General features: G+C 38.7%; 1 protein-coding gene across 2 annotated transcripts; it reads left to right on the top strand.

The window, feature by feature from the left end:
* Positions 1–1,213: 1,213 nt before the first annotated feature.
* On the top strand, positions 1,214–17,406 carry clic5b (chloride intracellular channel 5b). Of its 2 annotated transcripts, none has more exons than XM_059356917.1 (6): positions 1,214–1,911; positions 12,800–12,909; positions 12,998–13,123; positions 13,696–13,802; positions 14,010–14,191; positions 15,215–17,406. In XM_059356917.1, exons 1-6 carry the CDS (start codon positions 1,327–1,329, stop codon positions 15,377–15,379), a joined length of 1,275 nt encoding a protein of 424 aa, XP_059212900.1. In that variant the 5' UTR covers positions 1,214–1,326; the 3' UTR covers positions 15,380–17,406. The 2 variants fall into 2 exon arrangements, with proteins under 2 accessions (XP_059212900.1, XP_059212901.1); XM_059356918.1 differs by lacking the exon at positions 1,214–1,911 and adding an exon at positions 7,288–7,614.
* The last annotated feature ends 9,578 nt before the right edge of the window (positions 17,407–26,984 follow it).

The following is a 26,984-nucleotide window of genomic DNA, read 5'->3' as shown; positions in this document are numbered from 1 at the left end:
TAGCAACTAATTATTGTATTGTTGTAACGTGGGGACCAATGAAAATGATTTGGGTGGAGAGCTGAGCTCGAACCGCATGTGTCAGTTTTTTGAAAAGCAATGGGACTTTCCCACTGAGAGAAAAAGTAACACCACCCTCCTCACAATATCTCAGAATAATATAACTGAATTGATACAATGTATATCACTATCAATAACTTAAAGAATGCAAAGCACAGAAAATTGTTAAATTATATAATTTAACCCTATTTGAATCTCTACATGAGAACAGAATCATGTATAATATTAATGCACTCATCACAGATGGATTTGTATGTAGCCAAATTATTTGGTAAACAACAAAAAGCTGATTGTAACTGGCAGTTGATTGTGAAATAAAGAGTTTTTAAATAGAAGGGCACTCAGGTAGATAAGACATTTGGCATTGACTAGCTGCACTCTTTATGTTAATGAAGGTGAAAAACAATTTGTGTGTCTGCCCTGTGATTCAAATCTGCTCCAAAATGTAATGGGTTCATTTCGCTAAAGCTTCACCTTTCCAAGTATCTTGAACATCGGGCCATTTCTGTAATACTGCTGACAAACAAACCAAACAAAAAACCTTACCTCCTTAGATGAGGTAAAAAAAATAAAAAAAAAAATAGCAGACATTCTCCTTTAGCATAAGACTTGACTTCCCTCTCATACAAACCTGATTTAAAAAAAAAAAAACATTAAACATAAATAAAACAATGCAATAATTGGATAATCTTTTTGATGTGTATTCATATTTAAACACTGTACAAAGACAATGTAGTGTATGTTCAAACTGATCAACTTTTGTTTTATAAATATACCATGTGAATTCAGAATTTCGGGCATTCTGCTGTATTTATGTTTTATACAGCTTGCAAACTTTTCTGTCGTTATTTGCCTATGGTCCCTTAATAATATTTTTAGCATGGAAAGTAAAAATTTAAGTTGTACCAACAAACCATGCTAATCTCTTGCTTCAATTAAACTTAACTCGTTCTGACAAATCAAAATATAAACGTCTGTTAGCTTGAAGTAAGTTAACAGAATTGTGCGTATCTGTTCACTGCACTCAGGAGGTGTTGCACTTAACCTGATAGTGCCAACATGTCCTTGAAGGCACAGGCCTCAGCTTTTGCATAAATCACTTGTTAACTCGCAGGATCAAAGGTCTCCTATGAGTTATCGCTGGAATTTGCCCGGCGCTCAGTCAGTCAGAGGCAGGCGGACTGTGTGCCACCACTTCAACCACTTCAGCACTCCTCCTCCACGTTAAACCCTCAGGTTTGCAACAAAAAAAAACAAGCAGTAAACATGGACAACAACTCTGAGCATGAAGGAAGTGTGCATGAAGAGCGCCGTGATGGAGCGGACAGCCCCGACAGAGAGGCCGGAGATGAGGCGCAGCAGCAGCGGTGCAGCGAGGTGACGGTCCACGTCTCTGCGGAGGGAGAGCGCAGCTCGCCGGTCTACATGGAAACCAGAGACGAGGACAAACAGGACAGCTCGTCCTCCTCTTCGTCCAGCGATGATGAGGAGGCTAACGTGTATGAGGTGGTTAAAGCGGAGGAAGAGGCAGAGGTGAGTGTGGATCCGGAGCCAGAGGTGGAGGTGGAGGTGAAGGTGGAGGAAGTGAACGGCGAGACGCACGACGGATCCAGGCGCTCATCGGCCTCCTCAGCATCCTCCGCCTCCCCGGGAGACCCGAGCGATGACCCGCCGATCCAGCCGAGGATCCAGGAGGAGGACACCGAGGAGAACGGGCTGGTGCTCAGCGCTGACATCACGCCGGAGCAGTCTGGAGACTTCAGCCTGCAAACTCTGGAGAGTTTGAGTGTGGATGAGAGCAGCGCTGCAGCGGCTGACCCCAGCCAGCCGGACATCGCTCTCTTCGTCAAGGTAAGAAGAATAAACGGTAACGCTTTATAATAAGGTCCTTAATAACCATTAATTAACAAGTAATAAGGCATTGTTCTCGCTTTAGATCCGGTAGTTGCAAAAAGCATAGTTAACTTATAGTTAACTTATAATAGATGAGCAATAAAGTATATTTTGATATCAATAAGCAAACAAAACAAGATTAATAAAGGCATGGCAAAGACATAATGGGTGGGTCATGGGTGTTTGTAATGCCATCATTAACACTTATATAAGCTTATAAACACACAATGTTAATAAGCATCTTGTAAGGACTTACAAGGGCCTTATTACTTGTTAATTTATGGTTATTACAAGGACCTTAATATAAAGCGTTATTGAATAAACAGCCAGCAGAGTTGATCCAGGTCAGGCATCACTTTGTTTCAGCCTCACTGTTTAAAACAACTCCATTCAAGCTGGATTTTCACTTTCATTCGTGGTGAAATATCAGAGTTGCCAAAAGGCTCCATGAAGCCATCTTTCCTTGTCTATTCTTCACTCTGTTAGGAACTTTTTTTCGTTTTGTCCTCCAGCACATCTCGTTTCTTTGGTGTTAGGATATTTTATGTACAGTGGTATATTGCATTTTCTTCCAGATTTTTTGTCTGGATTATCTCACAGGGTTTTTCTTGTTTTTGCAAATGCCATAAAAAAGTTATTACTTTTATTACAAATATTAACCATAAAATGGAAGTTAAAATCTGTAAATTAATACATTAGGACACTATAGATTGCAGCATTATTCAACTGCTTAATTGTTTTGAATGTTAAATTACAGTGAATTCCATGTAAAATAAATAAATAAACGACAAAAAACAACAGTTTTATAGTAAAACTTTAAATTTAATGTAAAAAGAAAAAGAAAAAGAAAAATAGTTTAAAGTCTGGGAGTAACACTTACTCTTACAGTCATATTACATTTTTTAAATATTCTACAGATTAAAAAAATACAGATATTTACTGTATATTATGCATATTTTTAAATAAATTATCTGTAATATAACTTGTGGTTGTTTACTGTTATTTGATCATAAGTGCAACTTTTGCAGCCAGACTTTTTACTGTTTTTTAAATTATATTTATTACAGTGTAAAGTAGCTTATTCAATTTTTGCATATCATTAAATGTAACACAAGTAAAAGTTGCACATTAACTTTAGGTAAAAGTACAAAAGTATGAGCATCAAAATATACTTAAAGTTTCAAAAGTAAAAGTGCTCATTATGCAACATGGCTCGTTTCAGAATAATATTTATTTTATTACTGTATATTAACTACTGATGCATTGATTAATGCATCACTGATGTTGGTGCTTATTTTAATTGTTTTATGCTGCTGGGTAGGTTGTGAGTTTACACCACGAGGATCAATAAAGTTTTATCTTATCTTAACCTATTATAATGAATCATATTTTTTTGTTGATTATAATTGGGATGATTGCTGTTTTGCAAAATTGTGACACCTTTAGTGACTCATAAAGGAAAACCAACACAATTAAAGTATACACCTTAATTCCCCTAAAATACAAGTATCAACCAACTGGCATGTCCTGCATTATTGGGGACAGAACATTGATTATTTTATTGCAATTTCTGGCATATATCTTTATTGCATATCAAAGATTAGTGCATAATGAGAGACACCATCTGAAAGCGTAACAACAATTTGCTGGCCAAGTCTGAGCCATAAACTATAACTAATCACCACATTATCCTCAGAGGTCATAATAAAAATATTCAATCATTACCATCATATCAAATAATCGGAAGCAGTGACTGATATGATTGAAATCATATGTGCATACAAATACAGAAACATTTTAAAAATATTTAACATAGATCAGAACTATAATTATATTCTAAGAAGAGATAATGGGTCTTACTACTATAGTAAACAATAAAAAAAGAAATCTTATCAATGTATTAGTAGCAAGAGTATATGCATGGTTTACTGTTGAAGCCTAACTAACTAGTGAAGTTGAATAAATTAAACTTTTTGAAGTTGAATAGTAGGGGGAAAACATTACAACAATGGTTCTATTATTAAATTGTAGTATATTCAGAAATATATATGACAGAGTATTGATTTTAGCTCTTTTTTTATTGAAGCTCTGATCTCTTTGTATGAGCAGCTTTGTCAGTGACTTTAATCTGGAGGCAGCCTGATGTAATAATTAACTCGTTTACTGTACGGCCATAGAAACCAGGCTGAACTCCATGCCTGAGTAAATCCCACTGTGTGTTTTGCTGCTTGTCTGATAGAGCTGAGGTGTACTATCAGCACATGCAGGGGTCACTTTGCTGATTGGGCAACAGAGATTGAGAGTCAGTGGGCTGAGCTGAAAGAATCCTGCCTGAGCTCACCAGAGGCCTTGTAATCAGGAATGACAGTAGTGGTTTATACTAAATCCTTAAAATTGTCTTTGTATTGTATCAGTGAAGGGAGTGATCAGATAGAAATGTGTGTATGTAATCGACACAGATGAGTTGCAAACAAAGTAATTGCTACAATCTGACGTGGATCATGTCTTCTTAAAGTGATCCAAACATCCTCCTATAGTTGTCATAGAGACCGGGGCCAAATCCAGAAACAGTATTATCCTTTAGCTTTGCCAGATCAAACATCTCATGAATATATTTAAAAAAAAAACTTTTAAATGTCCATTGTTATACTTTTACCAAGGGAAAAATCTCATCAAAAATACCCTCTTTTACCAAGTCATAAAGTCATAAAAAATATGTCCTTGCTGCTGATTTTCACCAATTTTCTCAGAAAAACATTAGTGGGATTAGTGATATGCTATCTTGTTGTTGTTATACCACAATTATGATAAACATGGACCATAGTTCAACATGGAAGTGACAACATACTTGGCCACTTCTCACATACCACCCCGCCCTCCATCCCATCCAACCCGTGGGTGGATTTCCCAACAGTTTAATCTTCAACAATCATCATAAACCAAACCAAGCTGAACTATAAAAACAGGGAGGGGAGGCAGGAGATCATCTGTCCATGCTGAATGCTTGCGTGGCTCCTCCCCTGCTGTCTGTGATAAAGCGGGTCACTGCACAATAGGATATCACTACTATCACTTACAGTTTTTAATCTTTTTTATATTATTTTACTGTATGATAACACATTGTTTAAGATATCTGCAACTGTACAAGATAGAAGAAGTCACTGTCAGAGTTTGGATGGCTGCGTTATATAATAGGGTTTGTTGTCACTATAAGTTCATCTCATGGCTCACAATTAAGATAATGCTTATATTGACTGTTGGGTTGTCACATTTGGAGAGTGTGTCGACACAAGTGAGTTCAAACAATCCCCCTCCACCAAAGATACAAAATGTCTGTTACTGTTTGATGTCTGGGTGAATAATTAGCCCAACAAGTCAGTGATTTCAGCTTCCCTTTGTCTCAAGAGGACACACAAACTAGACCATTTCTCAAGACATAATGGTTTTATGATCATCAAGAATTTAGACATCTTTAAAAGTCATACGAAAAAATATTGGGAAATAAGATAAGATAAAGAAGACTGATACCACTGTCATCTGTCCAGTGGATATACAGCTGTAGTCAGTTAGCTTAGCATAGGTAACTGGTACTCAGTTAACAAAATCTAATTAAAGCACCTTCAAGGCTTGCTCATTCAATGTTATATATACATATATATAGTCTGTTTAATGTGAAAGTGGTAAAAAAAAGTCTGCCCCTCTTATTTCATTGGTAGACTCTTATCATGCTGAACGACTCATTTCCTAGAAACATATTAGCTCTGGTAATCCCAAGATCAGAAGTGGTGCTATTGCATGATTCTTTGTGCAGAAACTCAGTTTTACAAACCTGTCTCTTACATTGACAAACTGTTTGGTCGACAAAATCGTATCTGTGTTAGTCGACGAAGAATTTCTTTAATTGAGGACCAAGCAGGAACCACGGGCCGCGTTAAATATTATGTTGCGTAATGACGCCCCATAACGCTAATTATTGACTAGAATAGAATAAAACGTGATAATTCATCACACAAACTCACTATCTCAACGTTCCCGCCGTGTGTCTGCAGTGTCCTGCGTCACAGCTGCACGTGAGCAAAACGGAGGGCACGTCACATGATGACCTTTCACCTGCCGCAGGTCATCATGTGACGTCAGACAGGTGATTTAATTTTTAGCTGAATTATTAATAATTGTTAAATGTTCACATTGATAATGGCCACCAACAGGCCTACACCAAAATAGAAATACAATTAAATAAAATTAAAATATACTAAAAATAAAAGGGCACTTTGGGCATCAAGGGGCAAAGAGGCAGGTACTCAAGCAAAAGATACTGTAAGATTTGAAGAGAGCTTCTTTAAAATGGCAAGAAATGCAGTTGCACCCTCTCTGCTTATTGATGTAAAAATCTGGCAGTAGAAACATGGCTGAATGAGATCTAAATGTGAAAAGACTCCGGGCTGCGCTCATTATCATGTATTGTTTTCTTCATGTGGGTGTTGTGAAGCCTATTGAGGCTTTAATTAAAGCCTATATAAATAAAACCTAAAATAACACATTTAGAAAGTACTCAACATTTTCCCTCATAAACACTGATAATGAACTCTAGTAATTGCTTTGTGCTGCATGTTGGTATGTCAGCCAGGAGAGGGGGCTGCTCTATAAATAGAATCTTTAAAAAATGATCTCCACTTTTCCTCTTTTTCTGTTTTCATCTCACTTTCAAATTCACACAAGATGAGACATTTTTTCTTGGGTACGTCTCACAGAACTCGTTCAAATGATTGTTCAGAGTGACTGCCACTTCATTTCCTCTCTGTGTTCTGATTAAGTTTTTTGCAGTCAGACCTGCTTTTATTTTTGTTGCCCTATATAGGTCCTTTCCATAAATGAACGCCAATTCCTGCCTTAAAACCAAAGCCAAGCATCAATAATTCACAGAGGAATCCTCTCCAGGTTTCCTGCTGCTGATCAAATATAACCTGCCTCATTCTGCCAGAATCAAACATACGAACATGCATTAAATATAAATGATGCAGCTCCTGCTCTCAAAAACTGACACAAATAGACCACATTTTTTTTGCACATGATAGTTGACATTTGGGATTACTCAAGAGTGATGATATTTTTCATAGTTAGAAAAAGTCTCTTTAACCGGATCTGATTAAAAGAGGAAATAACACCATAGGAAATAAGAAAGTAAGGTGAGCAGTTTAGGAGACAGATAAGAGAGGTGGTGATGGTGTGTGTTAGTTTGGTTGCAGTGGTGGGAAGAGAGTGATGGGGCTCCACCCCCTGGCTATAGACTGACACCTGTTTCCCTCTGTGTGTCAGTGAGAGCTCACTCTGCTCTCCATCTGTGTCTAAATCAGAGCGCAGGGCTCTACCTGCCACCTGGACTGGACACAAACAAGAGAGAAGACAAGCTTTTACAGGACCAAAAGGTGGTGGAAATACTGAATCAGGGAATAGAAACCAAAAACAGCTTCTCAAGGTGTCAGCGGGGAGAGGACAATCTCAGAGAAGACGATTTTTCCCCCCATCTTTTTCTGGAGGATGTAGACCTCCAAGGATAAGCAAAGGACTGTAGTTTAAAAAAAAACAAATTTACAGCCAGAAGCAGGCATCATGTCCACTAACAGTCAAGACAGAGACCCTGATATCGAGCTTTTTGTCAAGGTAAGACAGAGACAGAACAATGGTTACAGTATTTGTTTAATGAATTAAGTTTTGATAGAAGATAGAGGCAGTATATGAGCAGGATTTCCAGTGCTGCACCACTGTGTGTTGTGGAAAGCTTGTGTAACTCAATAGTAGAGGTAGAGTTACAGTGGCACTGGCACACTGCGCTCTATGCTGACCCTGGATTGTTGTGACAGTGATACTGAAGCTGCTCGTTGATGCTGGGAAGCTCACATCAGGGCACTGCTGTGGTCCAATAACTCCATATAATGCACATTTTTAAAGGAAAGATTACATAAGCAGTGCATGGTGGGCACATTCTCTTCACTCACAATCCATTAAATGAGCCACTCTGCTCTTTTATATCCAAATATCCCAAACATTATCTTGTATTCAGCCATCAATAGACGTTCCAGATTACCTAAAACAGAGCAAACATGATAAAGGTACCAGTGTGGGAGTGCAGTGTTAGTTGGATTAGTAGTGTTGTTTTGTTCTTCACAACTTAAAGCACTTGAGGCCCTGTGGGGAATGTTAGAGGCAGATGAATATACCTGAGGCAGGTGAGGTGGAGGCAGGTGGAAAGGCTGGTTGCTGATGTGCTGCCTGGATGCACTGACCCAATTAGCTGGTGTGCAGGCTGCTTTCTACCAGTCCACCTCCTAGGAAACCGCTCAGCTCGGTAACTGAAAGTTCACTTCCATTCATAGTGTTGCTCTTTTGTTTCAGTACATGAAACTTTTATTTCTAGAAAGCAAAATACTGTAGTGAAAATGCTTAATTTGTCTTAAATTTAGTTACCAAAAATGGCTCGGTATGAGACGTGTTAAAGATGTCCTTCTATATTCAATATAGTGGGACTATACAGCACTTCACCTTTTATGCTCAAAGTGCCAATATAATACATTTGAAAAACTCGAAAGCAATATCTCTTTCAAGAAGTCATGACCCCGTTACTAAAAGTAATCCTCAGACCTTGTTGTGACCAGTTTCATATAGGAACTATTTTCTTTCTTGTATTGTGCAATCTAGTTCCTTAAAATTCAAGAGAAGGCAAACATCTTTACGGCCAATATCTCCAACATAAGGGTAGCTCACACCAAAACAATCTACAGTTAAGAGACAAAATAAATATGCATTTTTGTTTCTGGGATGAACAGTCCCTCTAAGTGGTTTCCATGAGTTTTTTCCTCTTGGTGCCGTCCTGTTCTACATGGCTGCACCTCCTTAGCTCTGCACAAAATCTAGACTTTCACTGTCCAATCTATTCATCTCAAGTGGAAAAAATGTGCCATCACCTATGGTCAGAATGTTCCAATATAACATTGAACACATTATGACACCACATATCTGGTTTATCCATTGAAACATAATATGATTTGCTGCATAATTTTGGGTTTTGGACCAATAGTTGAGTATAAAAGTCAGTGAATCTCATCCTCTGCTGCAACAATTTTTACTTCTTTATTCCTCTCTCTCTCTCTCTCTCTCTCTCTCTCCAAACTCCAGATTTACTCTTGCTGGGACCAAGCTTTGCTACATTTGCAGGGTTTTTTCCGGCTCATTGTAATTTATTTTTAGTTTTGTGGTACTGGGTTGCACCCAGAAATGTTTTAAACAAAACAAAATGAAAAGAAAAGAAAAGAGATAGCACAGCTAGAGGACAGGGTGTCTACAGACACTGACAGACACATCTGATGTGTTTTAAGTGATTATTGATGGGCATTATTTTAGTATGAGTCTATACATTGTTATTTCAGAAGAATCCTGCATATCATATCTTTAAAGTGTTACTTCAGTACTCATCTGTACACAGATTGTCCAGTAAAACACTAACAAATGTGTCTACAACAATCATCACAGTAGCTGAAAATCTTTATTGTCAGAATTTATTTGTGATAAGATTACAGTCTGATTATTGTTTCTGTCTTTCCATGCTTCAGGTTTTTTATTTTTTTATTGGGCAAATTTCACACTAAAGTTCCAGCGAATCAAAGTCAAAGTCAAGTTTGTTGTCAATTTTCCATATGTATAAGACACACAGAGGTCGAAATAACATTTCTTACAGTTTCATAGTGTGTAAGAAAAAAAAAAGATGAATAAAATAAGGATAAGAGCAGGAAATCTGCAAAATATACAATAAAAACAACTGGAAAATATATATATGTTAAAGTGCAATTTTTAAAATAGAAACAATAAACAACACAAATGGCGCTCAACTATAAGAAAATAGTAATTTAGTATAGTATTATGTACAATATACAATATATACAAATGTGAAATGGGTATCATAGTACAGAAAGAGGTCAATTGTTCTTGGACTTTCACATAATTTGTGTAGTATAGGTGCTGGATATGGGTGATAGGATAATTGCCCCCTTTTTTAGGGTGCACCAAAAACAGCATTTTAATAGCTTTCATAAATCACTTTAGGAAGATAAATGGCAAACTATAGATTAAACAGCAGCATATAATTTACTTAAACTATTACTCTAAACCTGGATATCTGATCTCTCTATTGGAAAAGTGCCCTCAAACAGGTGAGTTGACATATTGCAGACGAACATACAAATGCCCTGGTAATGTGATATTGTCATTTATTCTTATTAAAATGTGTCAAACCACAAACACCTAAACCCAGTGATAGTAAAGCCTACATGTATATGTATGCTTTGGATCATATAAAGTAACATTGCCTCCGGTGGAGCCCACTCATCATCAGATCTCACGTTCCTTGTGCCCACAGGCCCGGCTGTGTGTGACAGCTTTTGTCCTCAGTGTTCTAGATGTTGATTGGCCATTATCAGCGGCTATGTATTGTGTTACTGAGCCTAGCCATAACAATGCGCGGACAGAAGCATCACATGCGCTCAGGCTGCATGACAGCACCGAGCATCAATGGCTGGCGTACATACAGTTGGCTCAGCTACTTTTAGACTGACAGCTCTGTGTTCTGGTGTTTGCTGGGAGCAGCGTGCTGGAGGGTACATGCACTGAATGACAAAATGTTTTCCGTTTGGTGGAGTGTCTTTCATTTGTGAAGTGACTGCTGGTGCTGCATCCAAGTAGACAATTTCATGTTATTGGTGATATCTCAAAGATACATAATTAAAACCACCTTTTGATTTCTTACAGAGTTAAATTACAGATCTTTAATATAATAAACAAAGAAATATATCCCCACTGTCAAATCTCTGCTCTCCTTGTTGACCTGGAGGTCAGTGCACTTATTTTGCTGTGAGCAGTGAAGCGTTGTGTGGCTTCAGGCCTACAGGTCTGACCCTGCACCCTGTGCCCTGTCGGCCAGTGAACCAGCTGATGGAATCGCTATGTATAATTCAGCTGGGCCAGTGGTGTCAGGTGTCAGTGTTGAGGCTCTGCTGTGTATCCATACATGCCGTCACACGATCGCACTGCATATGCACGAGTATATGATGCAGAGGAAGTGATCATATCAGTAGTCTCACAACTCCTATTTGGTTATTTTCATGCTTTATTTATATTATTAACAATATATTATATTATTAATGCTGGAGCCCTTGATAAACTAATTAAAAAATGTTTTAGCTTTTAGTGCTGGGTAATATGCTGCATAACTTATATAACCAAATCAGCACTAACACCATTTAATAATGATCATTTCTTATCCAGATGCTAACATAAGAAACTCCTGTTACAAAAGTATATTTTTCCCGAATGATATTTGGAAAAATAATGTCCATATTGGTAAATTTATGAAACATTAATGCCAATACTGATCACTGCTCGACATCTCTGCCAGGCTAGGATAATATATCCGACTGGCTCTAACAGATATCCAGAGTTTACATTTGGTTGAACTCTCTCGTTATCATTCAGTTGTATCAGCGTGACGTATTAATGTGTGTGAGAAGTGTTTACATTTATACAACCCATGACGCTTTCCTGAAAAAACCTTACTGGTCAAATAAAAGTCAGATAACAGATAAAAGTCAGCTAAACCCAACATGTATTTAATTGTTAGTAGTGAAGCTGTTCTCACAGCAGGAAACTGGTGAAGCAAGTAGGGGAATATCTCTCTTGTAGCTGCCCTTCTAGCTTCTGGGGTGCAAATATGGGGCGGCCTGTGGCATGACTTCTGTCGAGGATGGCATTTTTATAATGCATATTCATATTTATTCTGCACTGGAATTCTACTCCTTAATACATACTCCTTCTTTAGACACTTTAGTTTTACATGACATTTTATTGTATTTTTATTGTATTTTATTGTATTTTATTGTATTTTTATATTTTATTGCTTGAAGTATGCCTAGGTTGTTCTTTTTATTTAATTGTGTTGTCATTGTCTCTGTGTGTAATGCTGCTGCTACACTGTAATTTCCCAGCTTGGGATAAATAAAGTATATCTATCTATCTATCTATCTATCTATGATCAGATCCCACACTCAAAAAACATATATAATAACTCTTTAAACAAAAGCCTGTCACAATTTTTTCTTTTGACAAGAAAAGATGCTCAGTTTTTGTTCAGATGATGTCTAATGGTGTACAACTAACTGTAATTTTCATCGTTGATTAATTTGACCTAAGGTCATTTCTCGATTAATTGTTTGGTCAGTTAACCAAACAATTACCTTAAGCCCAAGGTATCATCATCAGAATTCTCCAGAGTCCAAAGGGAATACATTTGCTACAATGTCAGACAAAGAAAAGAGGCAATTACTTCCATTTGAGAGCCTGGAACCATATAAAATGATTGTAATTTACTGTTGATCGATTATTTTACACTAAATCATTGCCACACTAATGTCAGAAATGTGTTGCCTTAAAGGAGCAGTGTGTAGGATTTGGGGGGATCTATTGGTAGAAATGTAATATAAAATTCATAATTATGCTTTCATTAGTGTAAAATCACCTGAAACTAAGAATCGATTCTAAGAAGTCCGTTATGTGGCACCATCATGTCCCTACAGTAGCCCAGAGCAGACAAACACTAGCTCTAGAGATGTTTTTTTAATGTTACAGTGTAGGTCTGACATGCTTGGATAGGGAGGGGTGAGGGAACATTCAGATGGTTGCAATCTGCAATCTCACCACTAGATGCCACTAAATCCTATAAAGTGGACCTTTAACTCAATGGGTTTATTTTCACTATGTTTTATATTTTATCGCTCTGATCTGTTCTCTACTTTGCGTGCAGGCTGGTAACGATGGAGAAAGTATCGGCAACTGTCCCTTTTCTCAGCGCCTCTTCATGATCCTCTGGCTCAAAGGAGTCGTGTTCAACGTCACCACCGTCGACCTCAAAAGGTTAGGATACATAGAATACAAACACCCGGCGCTCAAACACGGTAATGCACTTCCTCCTGACACACTGCTATCTCTATGCCCTCTGCAGAAAGCCAGCAGATCTGCACAACCTGGCTCCAGGGACACACCCTCCTTTCCTGACCTTCAACGGAGAAGTCAAGACCGATATCAACAAGATCGAGGAGTTCCTTGAGGAAACGCTCTGTCCTCCAAAGTAATTCAACTGGAAGGTTTTACAACACGTAGTTTACAGTATCGCTGACTACACACACGCTGCTTTGGACTGGATTTATTTCTCTTCAGTGACACTGTTGAAAGGGCAGGAAACGCTTTAGTCCAATAAAAGCGAATATGTGCTGTATTTGATGAAGACTGATGTTAACTGATAGAGCCGTTTGTTGTTTATGGCTGCTGTAAATCTTTTGTTAAAGAAATAGTATACATGTGTCTCAGACAAACAGATACATACGTATGTGAACGCATGTGAATTTTTAGATGTAATTGTCATTCCCAAAAAGAAGAAAAAAACTGAGCCAGTGTGTGAGCAGTTGCAGAGAAAAACGTCAGATCAACTAAATCTTTCTTTTATTGCCTGTAAAGTTTTTTGCATTATAAATGAACCTTAGTGTGAGAGAGCTGAAGGGGCGGGCAGCCAACTCAGTGTGAGTGTGTAACATGCTTTCAGTCTGAGTTGGAGCTCCAGTCCAGGTGTTAATGCTATCCAGATGCTTCGGTCTGCCTGCGTCTCTGACTGCGTCTCCTGCCTCCGTCCCCCCGTCTGCTCAGGTATCCTAAACTGGCCGCCAAGCAGAGAGAGTCGAACACAGCTGGAAATGACATCTTCGCCAAGTTCTCAGCCTACATCAAGAACACCAAACCAGAGGCCAACGCCGGTGGGCTGCTCATTTTATGCCATTTACACTCACAGTCCCACACATACTCAAAAATAGAACAGCCATTATAACGTTCCTCCACTAGGTAGTAGCAGAGTCCAGTGTTTGAAGCTTTGACTCTTATAGTTTGCTGTGCTGCCACCTAGTGAGGCTATCACCACACCGTGTTGTACACATGCTTATGTGTGTTTCTGTGTGTGTGTTTAGTCCTAGAAAAGGGTTTGACCCGGGCCCTGAAGAAGCTGGATGACTACCTGAACAGCGTCCTGCCAGATGAGATTGATGCAGACAGCATGGAGGAGGAGAAGGGCTCCAACCGGTGCTTCCTCGATGGGAACGAACTCACTCTTGCAGACTGCAACCTGCTGCCTAAACTGCACATAGTCAAGGTAAAGAGGGCGCACACTAATTGGTGATCTTTAGTTCATTTTAACCCCCATGAACTGCAAGCTGTTTCTTGCTCTTTTTACATTTTACTCACTGTGGCCTTGTATTTCACTGCAATATGCAAGTCCTGCAGCTCTATCAGGAATCAGCACAATCATGACTAGAAGTGAGAACAACTCAAAGATGTCTTTTCTGCAGAATAACAGTAATGACATAAATCATTAAAAAATAAATTAAATAAATTATTTTTAAAAAATTGAATCTATATATAGAACACTTTTCCAAGTGCCCACAAGTGTCATGAATATTGAAAAAAATAGTCTCCACATGCTATATATATTGAGCTATTTGCATATTTACAACCCCTACTTGCAACCTCTCCTGTCCTCTCCTCTCAGCTCTGTGTAAAAAGCCTGCAGTTCTGGCTGATTTTCAGTGAATATTTGTCACGTGACCGTTTGTCTCAGCAGAATCAATCATGGCGTCAAAGTGTCGCTGAGGAGCAGAATTTAATGTTTTTAACAGTATCTAGTTATTCCAAACAGTTTACTTTTGGCAACGTTTCACATTAGACATGTACAATTAAGTCATTTTGACAAAAATATCAAAATTTTAAGCTTTGTTCGGTTACTTTTCTCATATAAACTTTTGTAACCTATGAGTCATTCAATGACTGTCAGAAAATTCAAACTGGGACGATAATGCCTGCTTTTACAGTTTCTTTCTATGATAAACAACATAGCCTATATATATATATATTTTGGCGATCTTATAAAGAAAACATACCTTTGAGGTTCAGAGGGTTAAATCATGAAAAAAAGAGAGGTATTTGATGTCAAGTACTCATGTTTGAGGCTAATTTAAGTTAAAAATAATAATAAAAAAGGAATTAGGGCACCTAATAGTGATTCATCTATAAATTATAATCTGAAAATAACATGCTCTTACGTGAAGATATTCATAGTATAAATACAACCAGTATTTGTTAAAATGTCTTGATGTTACAACTTTGCCTTCTCTCCCAGGTTGTTGCAAAGAAGTACCGTAACTACGACATCCCCACAGACATGTCGGGGGTGTGGCGCTACCTGAAGAACGCCTACACACGTGATGAATTCACCAACACCTGCGCTGCTGACTCCGAGATCGAGACCGCCTACAAAGACGTGGCGAGGAGACTGGCCAAGTAACCCGCCAAGCCACCTGAGCTCAAACAGAATAAACTCACAACACAAAAATACATCATTTTTAAACATACACGTGACTGTCCTTTTGAGTCTTCTTCAGTGGCATTTTCAGGAACCAGAAATGTTGTCTGTCATATTAAACAGGTCAGATGTTGCAGATGTCTGTGTTACAGGATGGTTTATACAGATTTCAGAGATCCAGTACATGGTGTACACGGTGTTACAATTACAGAAACAGACATGGCGAAAGAGAAGTGGAGCACACAATAAATCAAGCACATTTAACTGAATTCACAGGTTTCAAACCACATCCAAATGTGAAACTTCTGACATAACGCTTTCACTCAAACATGATTGTGTCGCGTCTGTATTTATTTCTCATAACACAAAGCTCTCTTTCATTCATACTCAAGCGGCCCGCACGGCCAAACCTTTTACTAGCTGCTGATGTCAGGGTCGTTCACTTTATTTATTCCTAAACCCACAGAAGTCGAGTCTGACTCCAGTGTTTATTATCAAGCTTTGGGTCCTGGGGAGACACCTTGATTCATCTATGATTGATATGATTGATGATGGCACTAATTGTTTTTGCTGAATATGACTGTTGCGATCCGCAGATTCATTGTGATTGTGATCACTGTAGGTGTTGCTGTAGTTGTTTTGTTTCCTTGATCTTGAAATCCACTCCTGCTTCTGAAAGATTGATTTGAAAAAAGATTTTATTATGCTCGATTATGTTAGTTCGAAAGAACAAGATTTAGCTGCTGAGGGCATTGAACTTAACTTAGAACAAAGCTGCTTTCTGATTTGTTTGCATGCATGAATCTGTTTTAAAATGTTATACATAAGAACTTCTGTGACACTTTCTATGATGCCTATGATTATAATACATTATTCAGCACACTTGTGAAGTACTATAATCTGCTTATAGCATTGTAAAACTATAGTTAAACACACCCATGCATATTCATAATGCTTTATAGCCATTATAAAGCATTTTATTATGAATTATAATATCATAATGCATCAAAACTGCTTGTCACTTACAGACTTTTTTAGCAGGGATCATTATAATTCTTACCGTTATAATGAATTATAATATTTTTTATAATACATTATAATCACTGTTAATGCATTATAACATCAAAAGTCATCATAAAATGCTTCATAATTCGCTATAATAATTGTTAAAAGGCATTATGAATGTTTACAAGTGCTAATCACTAGTATACAGCGCTTTAAGCAGATCATAGCACAATATGTATATTTATAATGCATTACAGACATGAGCTTTCAAAACATTTCAGCAAGCAAATTTCAGCCATCATAAAGTATTATGATACGTGATGTTGTAAGCCATTATAAAATGCATATTATAATATTTTTTATAATGCATTATTACATGTCATTATAAAATGCTTTATAATGTGCTATGCATTTATGAGTGCTTCTCACTGTAAGTGTAATGCTATAAGCAGATTGTAATGCATTATAAGTATGTTTATCATGCATTATAGGTATAGGCTTCATATAAAGCGTTACCAGAGCTTTCAAGATGTGAAAAATCCTCAACTAAGTGCCTTTATTTGGAAGTATCAACCACCCATGCCAATGTCACTGATGGGCTCATTCTGAAAAATGTATTGCAGCCAGAGCCTCTAGCTATTAGTGTTGAGTCCAGGTATTGATTTTGTCTTCAGTTACACATGATATTATGAATGGAGAGAGTATTTATTTAGCAGCTCCAATCAGGCCTGATTAGGTAGATTCATTAGTGCTGCGATGAAAAGCGTCTTCCAGGCCAGGTCCACGACGGTCAGGAGCCCTGCCCTCCAGCCCTCCATCACACAGACATTTCCTCCGCTCTGACGAGCCTATCAGCATCCACAGACTAAAGTTCAAGTTCAAAAGTTTCATTGTCCACGCAGAGGACGGATGGAAATTTGTCTTGGGGCTTATCGTCTTTGGCCTGGTGTCAGGCTGCAACTATAGCGAGACTTCCTTGAAGAACCATGAGGCTCTTGTGTGGTTTGGACAAACATATGATATGAAATTGGAGCATGATGACTGAGAGCCTTGCTCATTGCGAAGCTCTACAAATAAAATAATATTTTCACAGATCTGCTTCTGCCTTTTCTTTTCTTTTCCAGCTAGGTGATCAATCAACACTGATACTTTGGAGGGGAGGGCTGAGCGCGTCTGTCTCTGTGATAGTAAAGGTGCTATTGGAGTCTGCATCGAGGTCTTGAAAAGGGTTAAGTGTGCCTGACTGAGTTGATCAAATCCAGTGGTGCAGGTCTGTTTCTCCATCCATAACGTAGAGAGAGAGAGAGAAAGAAGGAGAGAGAGAGAGTGATGACCGTTGACAGGCTTAAATAGAGGCTTCCATGCCAGGGATCAAACGCCATCCCTCTTCTCCACTCTCTCATTAAGACGGAAAACCCGAGCGCCGCCATCCGATCTGTCTCCATTTTTCCTCAAAGGAGTCTAACTTGAAAGGTCTGCGCCTGTCGGATTTACAATGGTGGGCGAGTGGTGTTTACTGAGACGCGGCCTTGCCAGAAACAACAGTCAAAGAAAATAAATGGAGCCTGCCTAGTGTTTCCACAGGAGTAAGGAAATATGGAGCGAGACTTGTGCCTTGCTGTTTGGTAATTAGTACCTAAACATCCCTGTCCTTGGATCCCATCGCTCACATCCAACATTTCTGCAAGCTGGATAATATACAGTGGAGCATTAACGTCAAACACGTCTGGTCGTGGGGCCTGGCACGCCACATTAATCTGTTATTACACTCCCAGTGGATCTACCAGTCGCTGGCCTTGGCTTGGCCACCATAGCACAGGGAGTCCATATAGGCTGACAGGGACTCACACACAGCGTACTTTTATAGCCAGGTTTAGTAAACCTTTTCAGCTCAGGCATAAATTGTCTAAATTGAGCCTCGCTTTGAGACCTGAGCTGATTAAAACAAACTGGTGCGTTTGACGTGTGAGGACCCACCAGAAACAAACCTGTGATCCAATTAAGGGCCAGACCCATAGTTTAAGAAATACTGCGTACATGGAGACCTCAGTGCTCCTTTAGCTGCTGCTTACTGCAGATATTGTACCCAGGAGACAGACACACATGTTTCAGCCTGGGGTGAAGTTTGGTTTTACCTCACACTGTATAAAAAAGTCTGTATTATTCATGTCCTGCAGTACAGGCTTCATTTGTTGTGTAATCCCATACAATATCCTGTTCTGCACTGCACAGTTTTCAGTTTGATCATACGTGGAGCAGACATAACCCCACTTTGTGCCGCTCATGGATTATCATTATTCATGAGAATAAATACCTCTGAAGGTTGTTTAACAATATGTACCCCTGCTGAAGGTATTTCCACAATCCTCAAAGAAAATCAATGAAAATCAAAAAAATCTGTTTATTGCATGACTTTTAAAAAAAAACATTTTTCAAGTTACACCTCTTTTTTTTGTACATTCCAACGCCCCCAGTAACACTCGGTAACACTTAATAATAAGATATGTGTAATAAGCATTTATTAATGTGTAATAAGGCCCCTTTATTTCCTTATACAATGCTTATTAGGATAATTTTGTGTTAATAAGTCTATATAGATGTTAATAATACATTAATTGTACGATTATAAGACATTTATAAGCACTTGCTATCAGTTTATATAAAGAACCTTATTACATTTTTTATAACATGTTTATAATAACATTACCTTTATTGAGTTTACCGGCTTACCCATTAAGTCATTGTTAAAAGTCATTTTTGTTGCTTTATTAGTCTCAGTACATACTTACTTACAACCATGCACTTATTCACAGTTAATTATGCTTTTCACAGCCCTCCAATCTGAAATAAGCACTGCATGTGATCAAGGTTAATAAAATATGCCGAGTTTTTAATCCAATATTAATTCTGATAAAGCCACAAATACCTTAACAAGGAATTATTCTCACTTTAGATCTGGTTGCTGTAAAAACCTTAGTTAATTGTTAATAGGCGTATAATGAAGGATTTACTAACCTTCATAAGGCATTGCTCTTGTTTCAGATCCAGTAGCTGAAAAAAAAGCAAAATGAACTGTTAATAAGTGCATAATAAAGTATGTATTAAACCTAAATAGCAATAAATATAGCTTTGTAGTGGTTTAACAAAGACATAATAGGTTAAACTTCATAAATGTGTTTATAATGCTATTAGAAACAATTATAAAACTGCTATTAATGTTCTTAAGCATTCTATAAACTGTTATGTTTCTTTTAGGTGCCTATAAATATCACATAATTTACCAATAAACATGTTTATGATGCTATTACCAACACTTCTATAGTCTTATCAACACATTATAACGTGAATAAGCATCTTATAAGGACTTATAAATGCCTTATTACCTATTAACCAATGTTATTACTAGAAACTCAATAAAGTATTTTTTCCTCAGCAATAATTCTCTATATTGACATTACTTTCTACATACAAATTTCATATTTTTTTGTGTTGTACAAAATGAGAAAGAATGAGAGGCACAAATGAACCTTGCCACTGAAATATTCCTCTGAAGCACTGATTGGTGCTGTTGGCTAATGACTGACATGTGACTTCAGCATCAGCCCAGTGAGAAAGCGACAGCTGAGCTCCTGCAGGCCGAGAAGGAAGTGTCTAATCAGAGCACGGCCGACGACGACAGGAACCATGTCATAACAGGAGATCATGTTTAAAAGAGCAGACAGAGCTGCGGAAGACGAGTCCTCATCTCTTCCACTCGGAGACAGAGAGCATCTAAGAGAGTATCAAGTTCCCAGCAGGTCCCCCAAACCCTCCTCTGCTCGCCTGCCCTTGGAGGTTTGAGTGACTTGTGGTGAAGCTTGATGGGGATTATTGATCTGCCTGGCGCGCGCCTGCGGTTTCGGCGTAAGACTGACGACCTCACCAGAGAGAGTTCTTGGCACACACCGGCTCCTGTCTTAGATCAGCGGTAGAGCCGTGTGGAAGCTGGGACAGGCCTGTCCTGGCCTTAAATGTGGACCGTTTGAGCTTGGAGCCAGGTGATCAAGACATTTTTCTGTGTATTTAAATAATCAGGCCCAAATTTAGGCAGAAGATAACAATAAACATATCTGATTGGGTTTTTGGAGAGGAGTAACCATGTCTGCAGACAGAAGAGCCCGGGGGTATTTATGCTTTTTGGTTAGATTTACTGGTTTAGGTTTGAGTTCCAGTTGTGGACCACATGAAATAATCCATGGTCACTGGAGAAGGATGTGGACACTGTGCTAATTATGTGAGATGATGATGTCAGGTATTGATACCTACTAGTGAGCCAGAACTTTTCCCTTCTATGCTGTGTTCCAATGTATATAACCGCAGTGTGGTGACCACACTCGCTATACGACCACACTCACATCCACATGTCGGACATGTCTGGATCCTCAGCAGCCCTCACACATCCGCACTGTCAGGCGGGCGCTCACTTTATCATTCATAGTTGTAAATCATCGCTTCGCCTGCAGGAAACACGCAGCATTTTATTTTCCAGTCATAAACCATAAAACCTGCCTCTAACACGAGTTATGATCCTTGGAGACTGAGAGGATGAATGTCTAAAGCAGAACCAGACACGATGGCGGGCATCCTTCATCCCCCTTTTTTCGCCTGGCATCCCCACACGGCTACGGTCGTGTGGTGGATTTTCCAAAAAAGCCCCAACATGATCTAAATGTCATCAGGGTTGTATGTCATTCGGCGCAGAGCTGGATCTCCCTGCTCTGAATTACCAGTCCATTAGTTCTCAATTAACACTCGCCTGATAAAATTTTAACAGCCCTTCATGTGACAGGAAGAACACATAGGGTTCCTTCATGCTTGAGTTTCAGGCAGAGATGGGGCCCCTGCCCAAATTTTTGAAATTTTATTGCCTGGCTGAAACCTATGGAAAAGGCCTGTTTTGCATGAATATTTGGCACCGAGCGGACGTTTATCCTGTCTTATGTTCTGTACACTCAGTCGTGCTGCAACAGTTTGCCATTTTTTGACAGTTGAGATGGTGTATAATTTGAAACACTGACATGAAGCGGAGCCATTGGACAAAGAGGTCTTTTGTTTGTGTGTTTGGTCGCTGTCCATGGTCCTGACACTCGCATTTTCACAGTAATTCCTTTTTTTTTTTTTTTTTTTTTCAGGCAGTGTGGCCGTGTATCAAATTGCATAATATGAACTGGCAGGAGTCATTTTAATGTAGGCTTTTTATGTTTCATAAGTGCACTTTTCTCTGCGTTTCACTTAGCAGCAAATGGTTTCATGGAATCAAATGTTTCCAAAGCAGGCTAAAGACACAGGCATGCTTTAATCTAGTGATGAATGGATTCTGGTGCTGGATGTCAGGCCGCCTTACAACCTACCATGTCTGTGAAGTTCTGGGCTGCTGCCTGGATCCAGCTCGCCTGCCAATTGATCATTTCTTTTATTACAGGTCAGGAGACAAGTCGTCGTTTACATCCCCGCTCTCTGTGAGGGTGAGGAACTTTTCATATCTGATGTTCATTTAAGCAAAAGCTCTTGTACAGAACTAAACATGGGGTGTTGGAACTTTAGTAGGAGCAATACTAACATAATAAGCACTAGTTTGGCCTCATCCAGCCTGCTTTGGCTTTATGGAACACCATATGGGTGGGCCCCTCACCCTGGTCCCTAAGGTTAAATAAAAAAGCCACTAGAGTGCGCCAAAGTACACAGTTATTGTTGACTCAGTTTGAAATCCTCCTGGAGCCAGAGGGGGGGTTGCTCAATTAGAATCAGATCAAATTAAGATCAGTTTTGTGTGTTTTATGGTGGGCATGGCCCGAGCTCAAAGATGGTCTTCCTCGGAGACATTAAGGTGGCCCGTCGCCATTGGTTCAGATCAGATGACATCAGATTAGAGAGGTTCAGGGAGGTCAGAGCTTCATGCTGATTCGACAGGCAAGGCCCTCACTGGAGAGTCCCCCTGCTCTGAGTTTATCTCGGGGCGAAATGAGAAATCAAGATGCATGGATTCCTACACACACACACACACACACACACACACTCAGCCCTGTTAGTGGAGACGGAAACATAGACAGAGATATACAGCTCTGTGAGCGGTATGGGACCCTTGAGGATCACTTCCCGCCTGAGCTGCTCCTCTGAAACCTTTGTAGAGGTCAAGTAAACAGTTTGTATGTGCTGTCAGCTGTGTGTTTGTGCGTCTCCTGATTGGTTTGTTTCCTCATAAACTCCTGCTCCTCTCTGTTGATTGCATAACATAAGGAAGAGAGTCTTTGTGCTGCAGCTCGACTACTTACGAGCTGGTATAAAAATCAAGCGCACATCATCGCTGGCATCGTTCTTTAACCACCAAACTCAACAGGGACAAAAACTCCATACCCAGCCCTCTTAAAATGAGTCTGCCTCAGCCCTGCTGTCTCTCCCGTGCATGCAGGACATTATGCTAATTTCTCTGGGTGTCTGGGTCCCGTTGCTCCTCCGGAGTTCATTATTATAATTGCTAGACATGGCTGAGAACGCTGCAAATGTGAACCTGAAACCAGCAGGAGCTTTTTCCATGCAATCTATATTCAGGGAAATCCCGAGAATGTTCCCAATCTGAACCTTAAAAAAACACATGGGATGGTGTAGCTTGCCTACTCTTCTCTCTCTCTCTGTTTCAGCATGTGTACGTGTGTGTGTGCACACTTAGATTGGCTCTATTATGTCTTGGAATAATGTAAAACAGCTTCCCTGGGTCTCCCTGTCTCTGTTCCTGTCTCCATCTCTCTGGTTTCCCAGTGTACCTTTGAAATGAAGCCATGGCAGTGGCAGTGGCAGTAGTAGCAGTCTGGCTGAGCGTGCCGGGGCCCCAGCCCGCCTCAAGTCCCCGTCCAAAGACAATGTTGGTGCAGACGGAGCGGCAGACCAGAGATGACACCGCTAAATGTGCTTCCTACACGTTTGGAGATTGGCTTATTAACTGTTTCGGAGAAGATTAAACAAGTGTTGACACCGCTAAATGGTCTTAGAGAATTAGAGTCTGCTCAGTGGTGGCCCTTTAAATTTACATGGGAATCAGCAGACAGAGAAATCTAATCCAAAGATCCAGAAAATACTGCGGATGACCTCTAAACATGTACAAAAGCTTTTTAAATCATGGGTGCCAAAGTTCAATAACCTGATTAAAAAACTTAAATCAAATTTCTCCTTATGGAAGCCCTGAGAGGCAAAAAACCCCAAAAACATTCTGTATAAATATAAGTTGTTTTTTTATTTTAATCCATAAATTAAGTTAAAAATCTGACAGATTTTTGAAAAGTGTTTGTTGTTGTTGTTGTTGTTGTTATACTCATTTCTGCCACAAGACTTTCTGTTTACAGTGCCCTGAGAAATTAAAAATGAAGATAACATGAATTCTTTTAGCCCTAATTAAAACACTGGATATGTGGTAGTGGTGAAATTCAGCCTCTTGTGGCCAAAATGAGTATTACAACAACAAAGACAGCTATTTTTTTCAGCAGCCAAAACTCTTTTTTTTCTCCTGAAATATACTTTGTTTTCATCTGGTACCCAGATTTAAAATAAATAAGGTACATGTAAAAATAATCCTGACATTTCTTTCCCCTCACAGGAGACAAAACTGTTTTTTTCTCTCACTTGCTTCTCCTTCTCCTTGCTATCTCCTTCTTCAATGTAAAAAATAAAATCTTTAAGTATGTAAAGGTACAAAAAGTTTTTCCTACTTTACTGAAAGCTCATTCTCAGTGGAGGCTTTAAGTTTCCATATCACAGTTGTATAAGTTGAATATGAAACCATGGCTGGATAGTTGTGATGTCACAAATTCCTGCTCATATATACACATTTTTCATTCATTAAGTAATTTTTAAATGGACGAGTGATTCAAATGAAAATTCAGCACACACAACAATTTAAACAGTAAGAAGATGAGGTAGATCATTTCTATTCACATGCATATTGCCTTCTAAAATCAAACAAAGTGTAGTTTCGGACAGAGGAAATTAAGAGGGGAAATTAAGTTACAAAATTCCTATTTTATTCTTAAAATAAACAAAATGTACAATCACAATGCCAATTTCACTCACTGTTGTCAGGTCTGTTTGTCCCTTTAAAAAAAAAAAAAAATCACTTGATGATGTTTATGAAACGTACCAGCAATATATAATGGAGTCTCCATTAGATTCAGTTTCCTGACAAGTGTTCATGAGAGAAGAAGCATAACAATAGACATAACAAGTAAAGTTTACATAAGAGCAGGGTAAGGTATGGTTCCTGGATATCATACATGTGGATCATTAAATAATACAAGGTTTCTGATGACAGTTTGTACGCAACATTAAACCAAAGGAAAGAAAAAAAATGAACCTCGGTTTCTAATGAAAAAAAAACACAACACAAACAAAAGCAGATGAGGACAAAATGGGATGTCAGTGCTGCATTGATGTGTAAACAGTTTTTAAAAGACCATTTCCTGTTCAAAGTCTGGAAAGAAAGAAGCGGATTAAATAAACTCAGATGTGCATAGTAACTATGGAGACATAGAATAAATTTGTAATTGGAAAAAAGCTATAAAATCACAACAATCTAAAAGGTTTTTATTTGCTTTCTTATGTTACACTGTAACAGCAAAAAGACTTTTCGTTTGGGCTGAAGCAGTCGGGGAAATGTACTGTGACATGTTCAATTCCATTAAGTGAGTTCAGAACATCCTCTGCAGAGACTGGAAAGAGGCACTGCGTGCAAACCTTCAATGAAAAGCTTGAAGTCTGATCCTTGGACAGGGCCATGTTTTTCTCAGCTTTTTCAAATTGGGTTATTATATTACCTACATGCACTGAATATCATATTGTATGGAAGCAAGAAATATGCTTTTTTCAAACAAATACCAACTGCCTTGTGAGATCAGATTCAACTCCAAAATGGCTTGTTTGGCCAAGTGTTATCCATTCTGAGTGTGTGTGTGTGTGTGTGTGTGTGTGTGTGTGTGTGTGTGTGTCTCCAGTGGCGTTATATCTGCACCGAGCACCAAAACCACGAGCCCTGCTGGCAGCCTGCCGCAAGTGCTGCTAGAAATAAAACAAGAAATAAGTGCTTTATGAAACAAACATACACAAGTCTCCCATATTTTTTGGTTACCAGTTTGCTGCCAGCAGCTGCATCCAATCACCTCCCTTTGCACTTTTTTCCTTTAACTCCAACACTTCTTTTTAAATTTTACATAGTAACTTCAAATTGGAAAATATCAGACCTCCCCTCATGCTGGTGCCACAGAATGATTTTAGATTGTGACACCGGCAAGTGAGGTTGATACAAATCTGTCAAGAAAAGCAAAAAGAAAAAGGAAAATAAATAAATGTCTGAAGGAATGTCACAGTCTCTTTTGTCTTTAACTGTGATATTTCCTTTCCAGTCTCAGAGACTGGAAGAGAAAAAAGAAAAGAAACAAAAAGTACCCGTGTGTGTCACACACTAAGACAAACTTTTTCAAAGCCATCTTCTGCACATGAAATGAAAGCTGTAATAGACTTGGCATGTTTTCTCGCTTGACAGACGATTCAGCCGGACTGGATTTGAAAAGGATCTGAGATCATCCAGGGATTAGTCCAGTCCTGAGGAGTTCATGTATTGTAAAATAACTGAACCTTAAAGTCTGACCTGCTGCTTTGGAGTGCACTCTGAGCGCCACTAGGCGTGGTGCCGCCACAATCTTTGGGCTACATGTCAGCTCGTGTGTAAATGTACCATTTCTTATTTGGACAAGAAAATACATATGTATCTGTGTGCATGTCAGACTAGACGAACTAAAGGAATCAAGCAGAATTTCCCCAACGGATAATTATTTTTCCTCATTGAAGCTCTCTTTTCATGGTATGTTGCCAAGAGGCACAATACAAGTTATTGCTCAATAAATACCAAAGGTTTAATTCCAAGCCAAATGTGTGTCAACGCCTAGCGAGGATGTTGGGCTCTTAACGCGTGGAGCAGTTAAACTGAAAGTTACACCAGAAGAAACATGTTGCAATACTCTTTGGAAATTACATTTCATATTCGAAACGATTTAAATCTTTGGGTGCTACAAAAAAAATAAAAATTAAACCTCTCAAGCTCTTAAATTACCTATCAAAAAAAACATTTTAACTTAGTCATATAGATGCATCAAAAATATTCAGATTACACTTCTTTGACTCAAGTTTCAAATACAATACATAATTTATGGCTTTATAAGTTAAAACTAAGAAAACGCCTCAATCTACATCAATGTTTCACCCACAATATACAAGTTAAATTAATTGGTTTAAAGCAAATTTTCTGTCCATACCACTTAAGGTAACATATGTGTTACTCTCATCACTTGCTACTCAGTGCCTAACTTGCATCTTGATATTGTCGTAGTACAAAAACATGCTCTGCAAAAAGCCTTATTGAAATACAAACACTATACAAAAGAGGCAGTCTTTTACAAATATTGTTGAAGCATCCCTTAGCTTGTGGATTATAATAAAACTGAAATAATGTCTTATCCACTTGGGCCTAGTAAACCAAAATTGTCTTTTGGCTGTAGAATGA

This window comes from Centropristis striata, chromosome 18 (assembly GCF_030273125.1).
Source record: "Centropristis striata isolate RG_2023a ecotype Rhode Island chromosome 18, C.striata_1.0, whole genome shotgun sequence".
Lineage (NCBI taxonomy): Eukaryota > Metazoa > Chordata > Actinopteri > Perciformes > Serranidae > Centropristis > Centropristis striata.
This window is presented reverse-complemented; position numbering and strand designations above follow the sequence as displayed.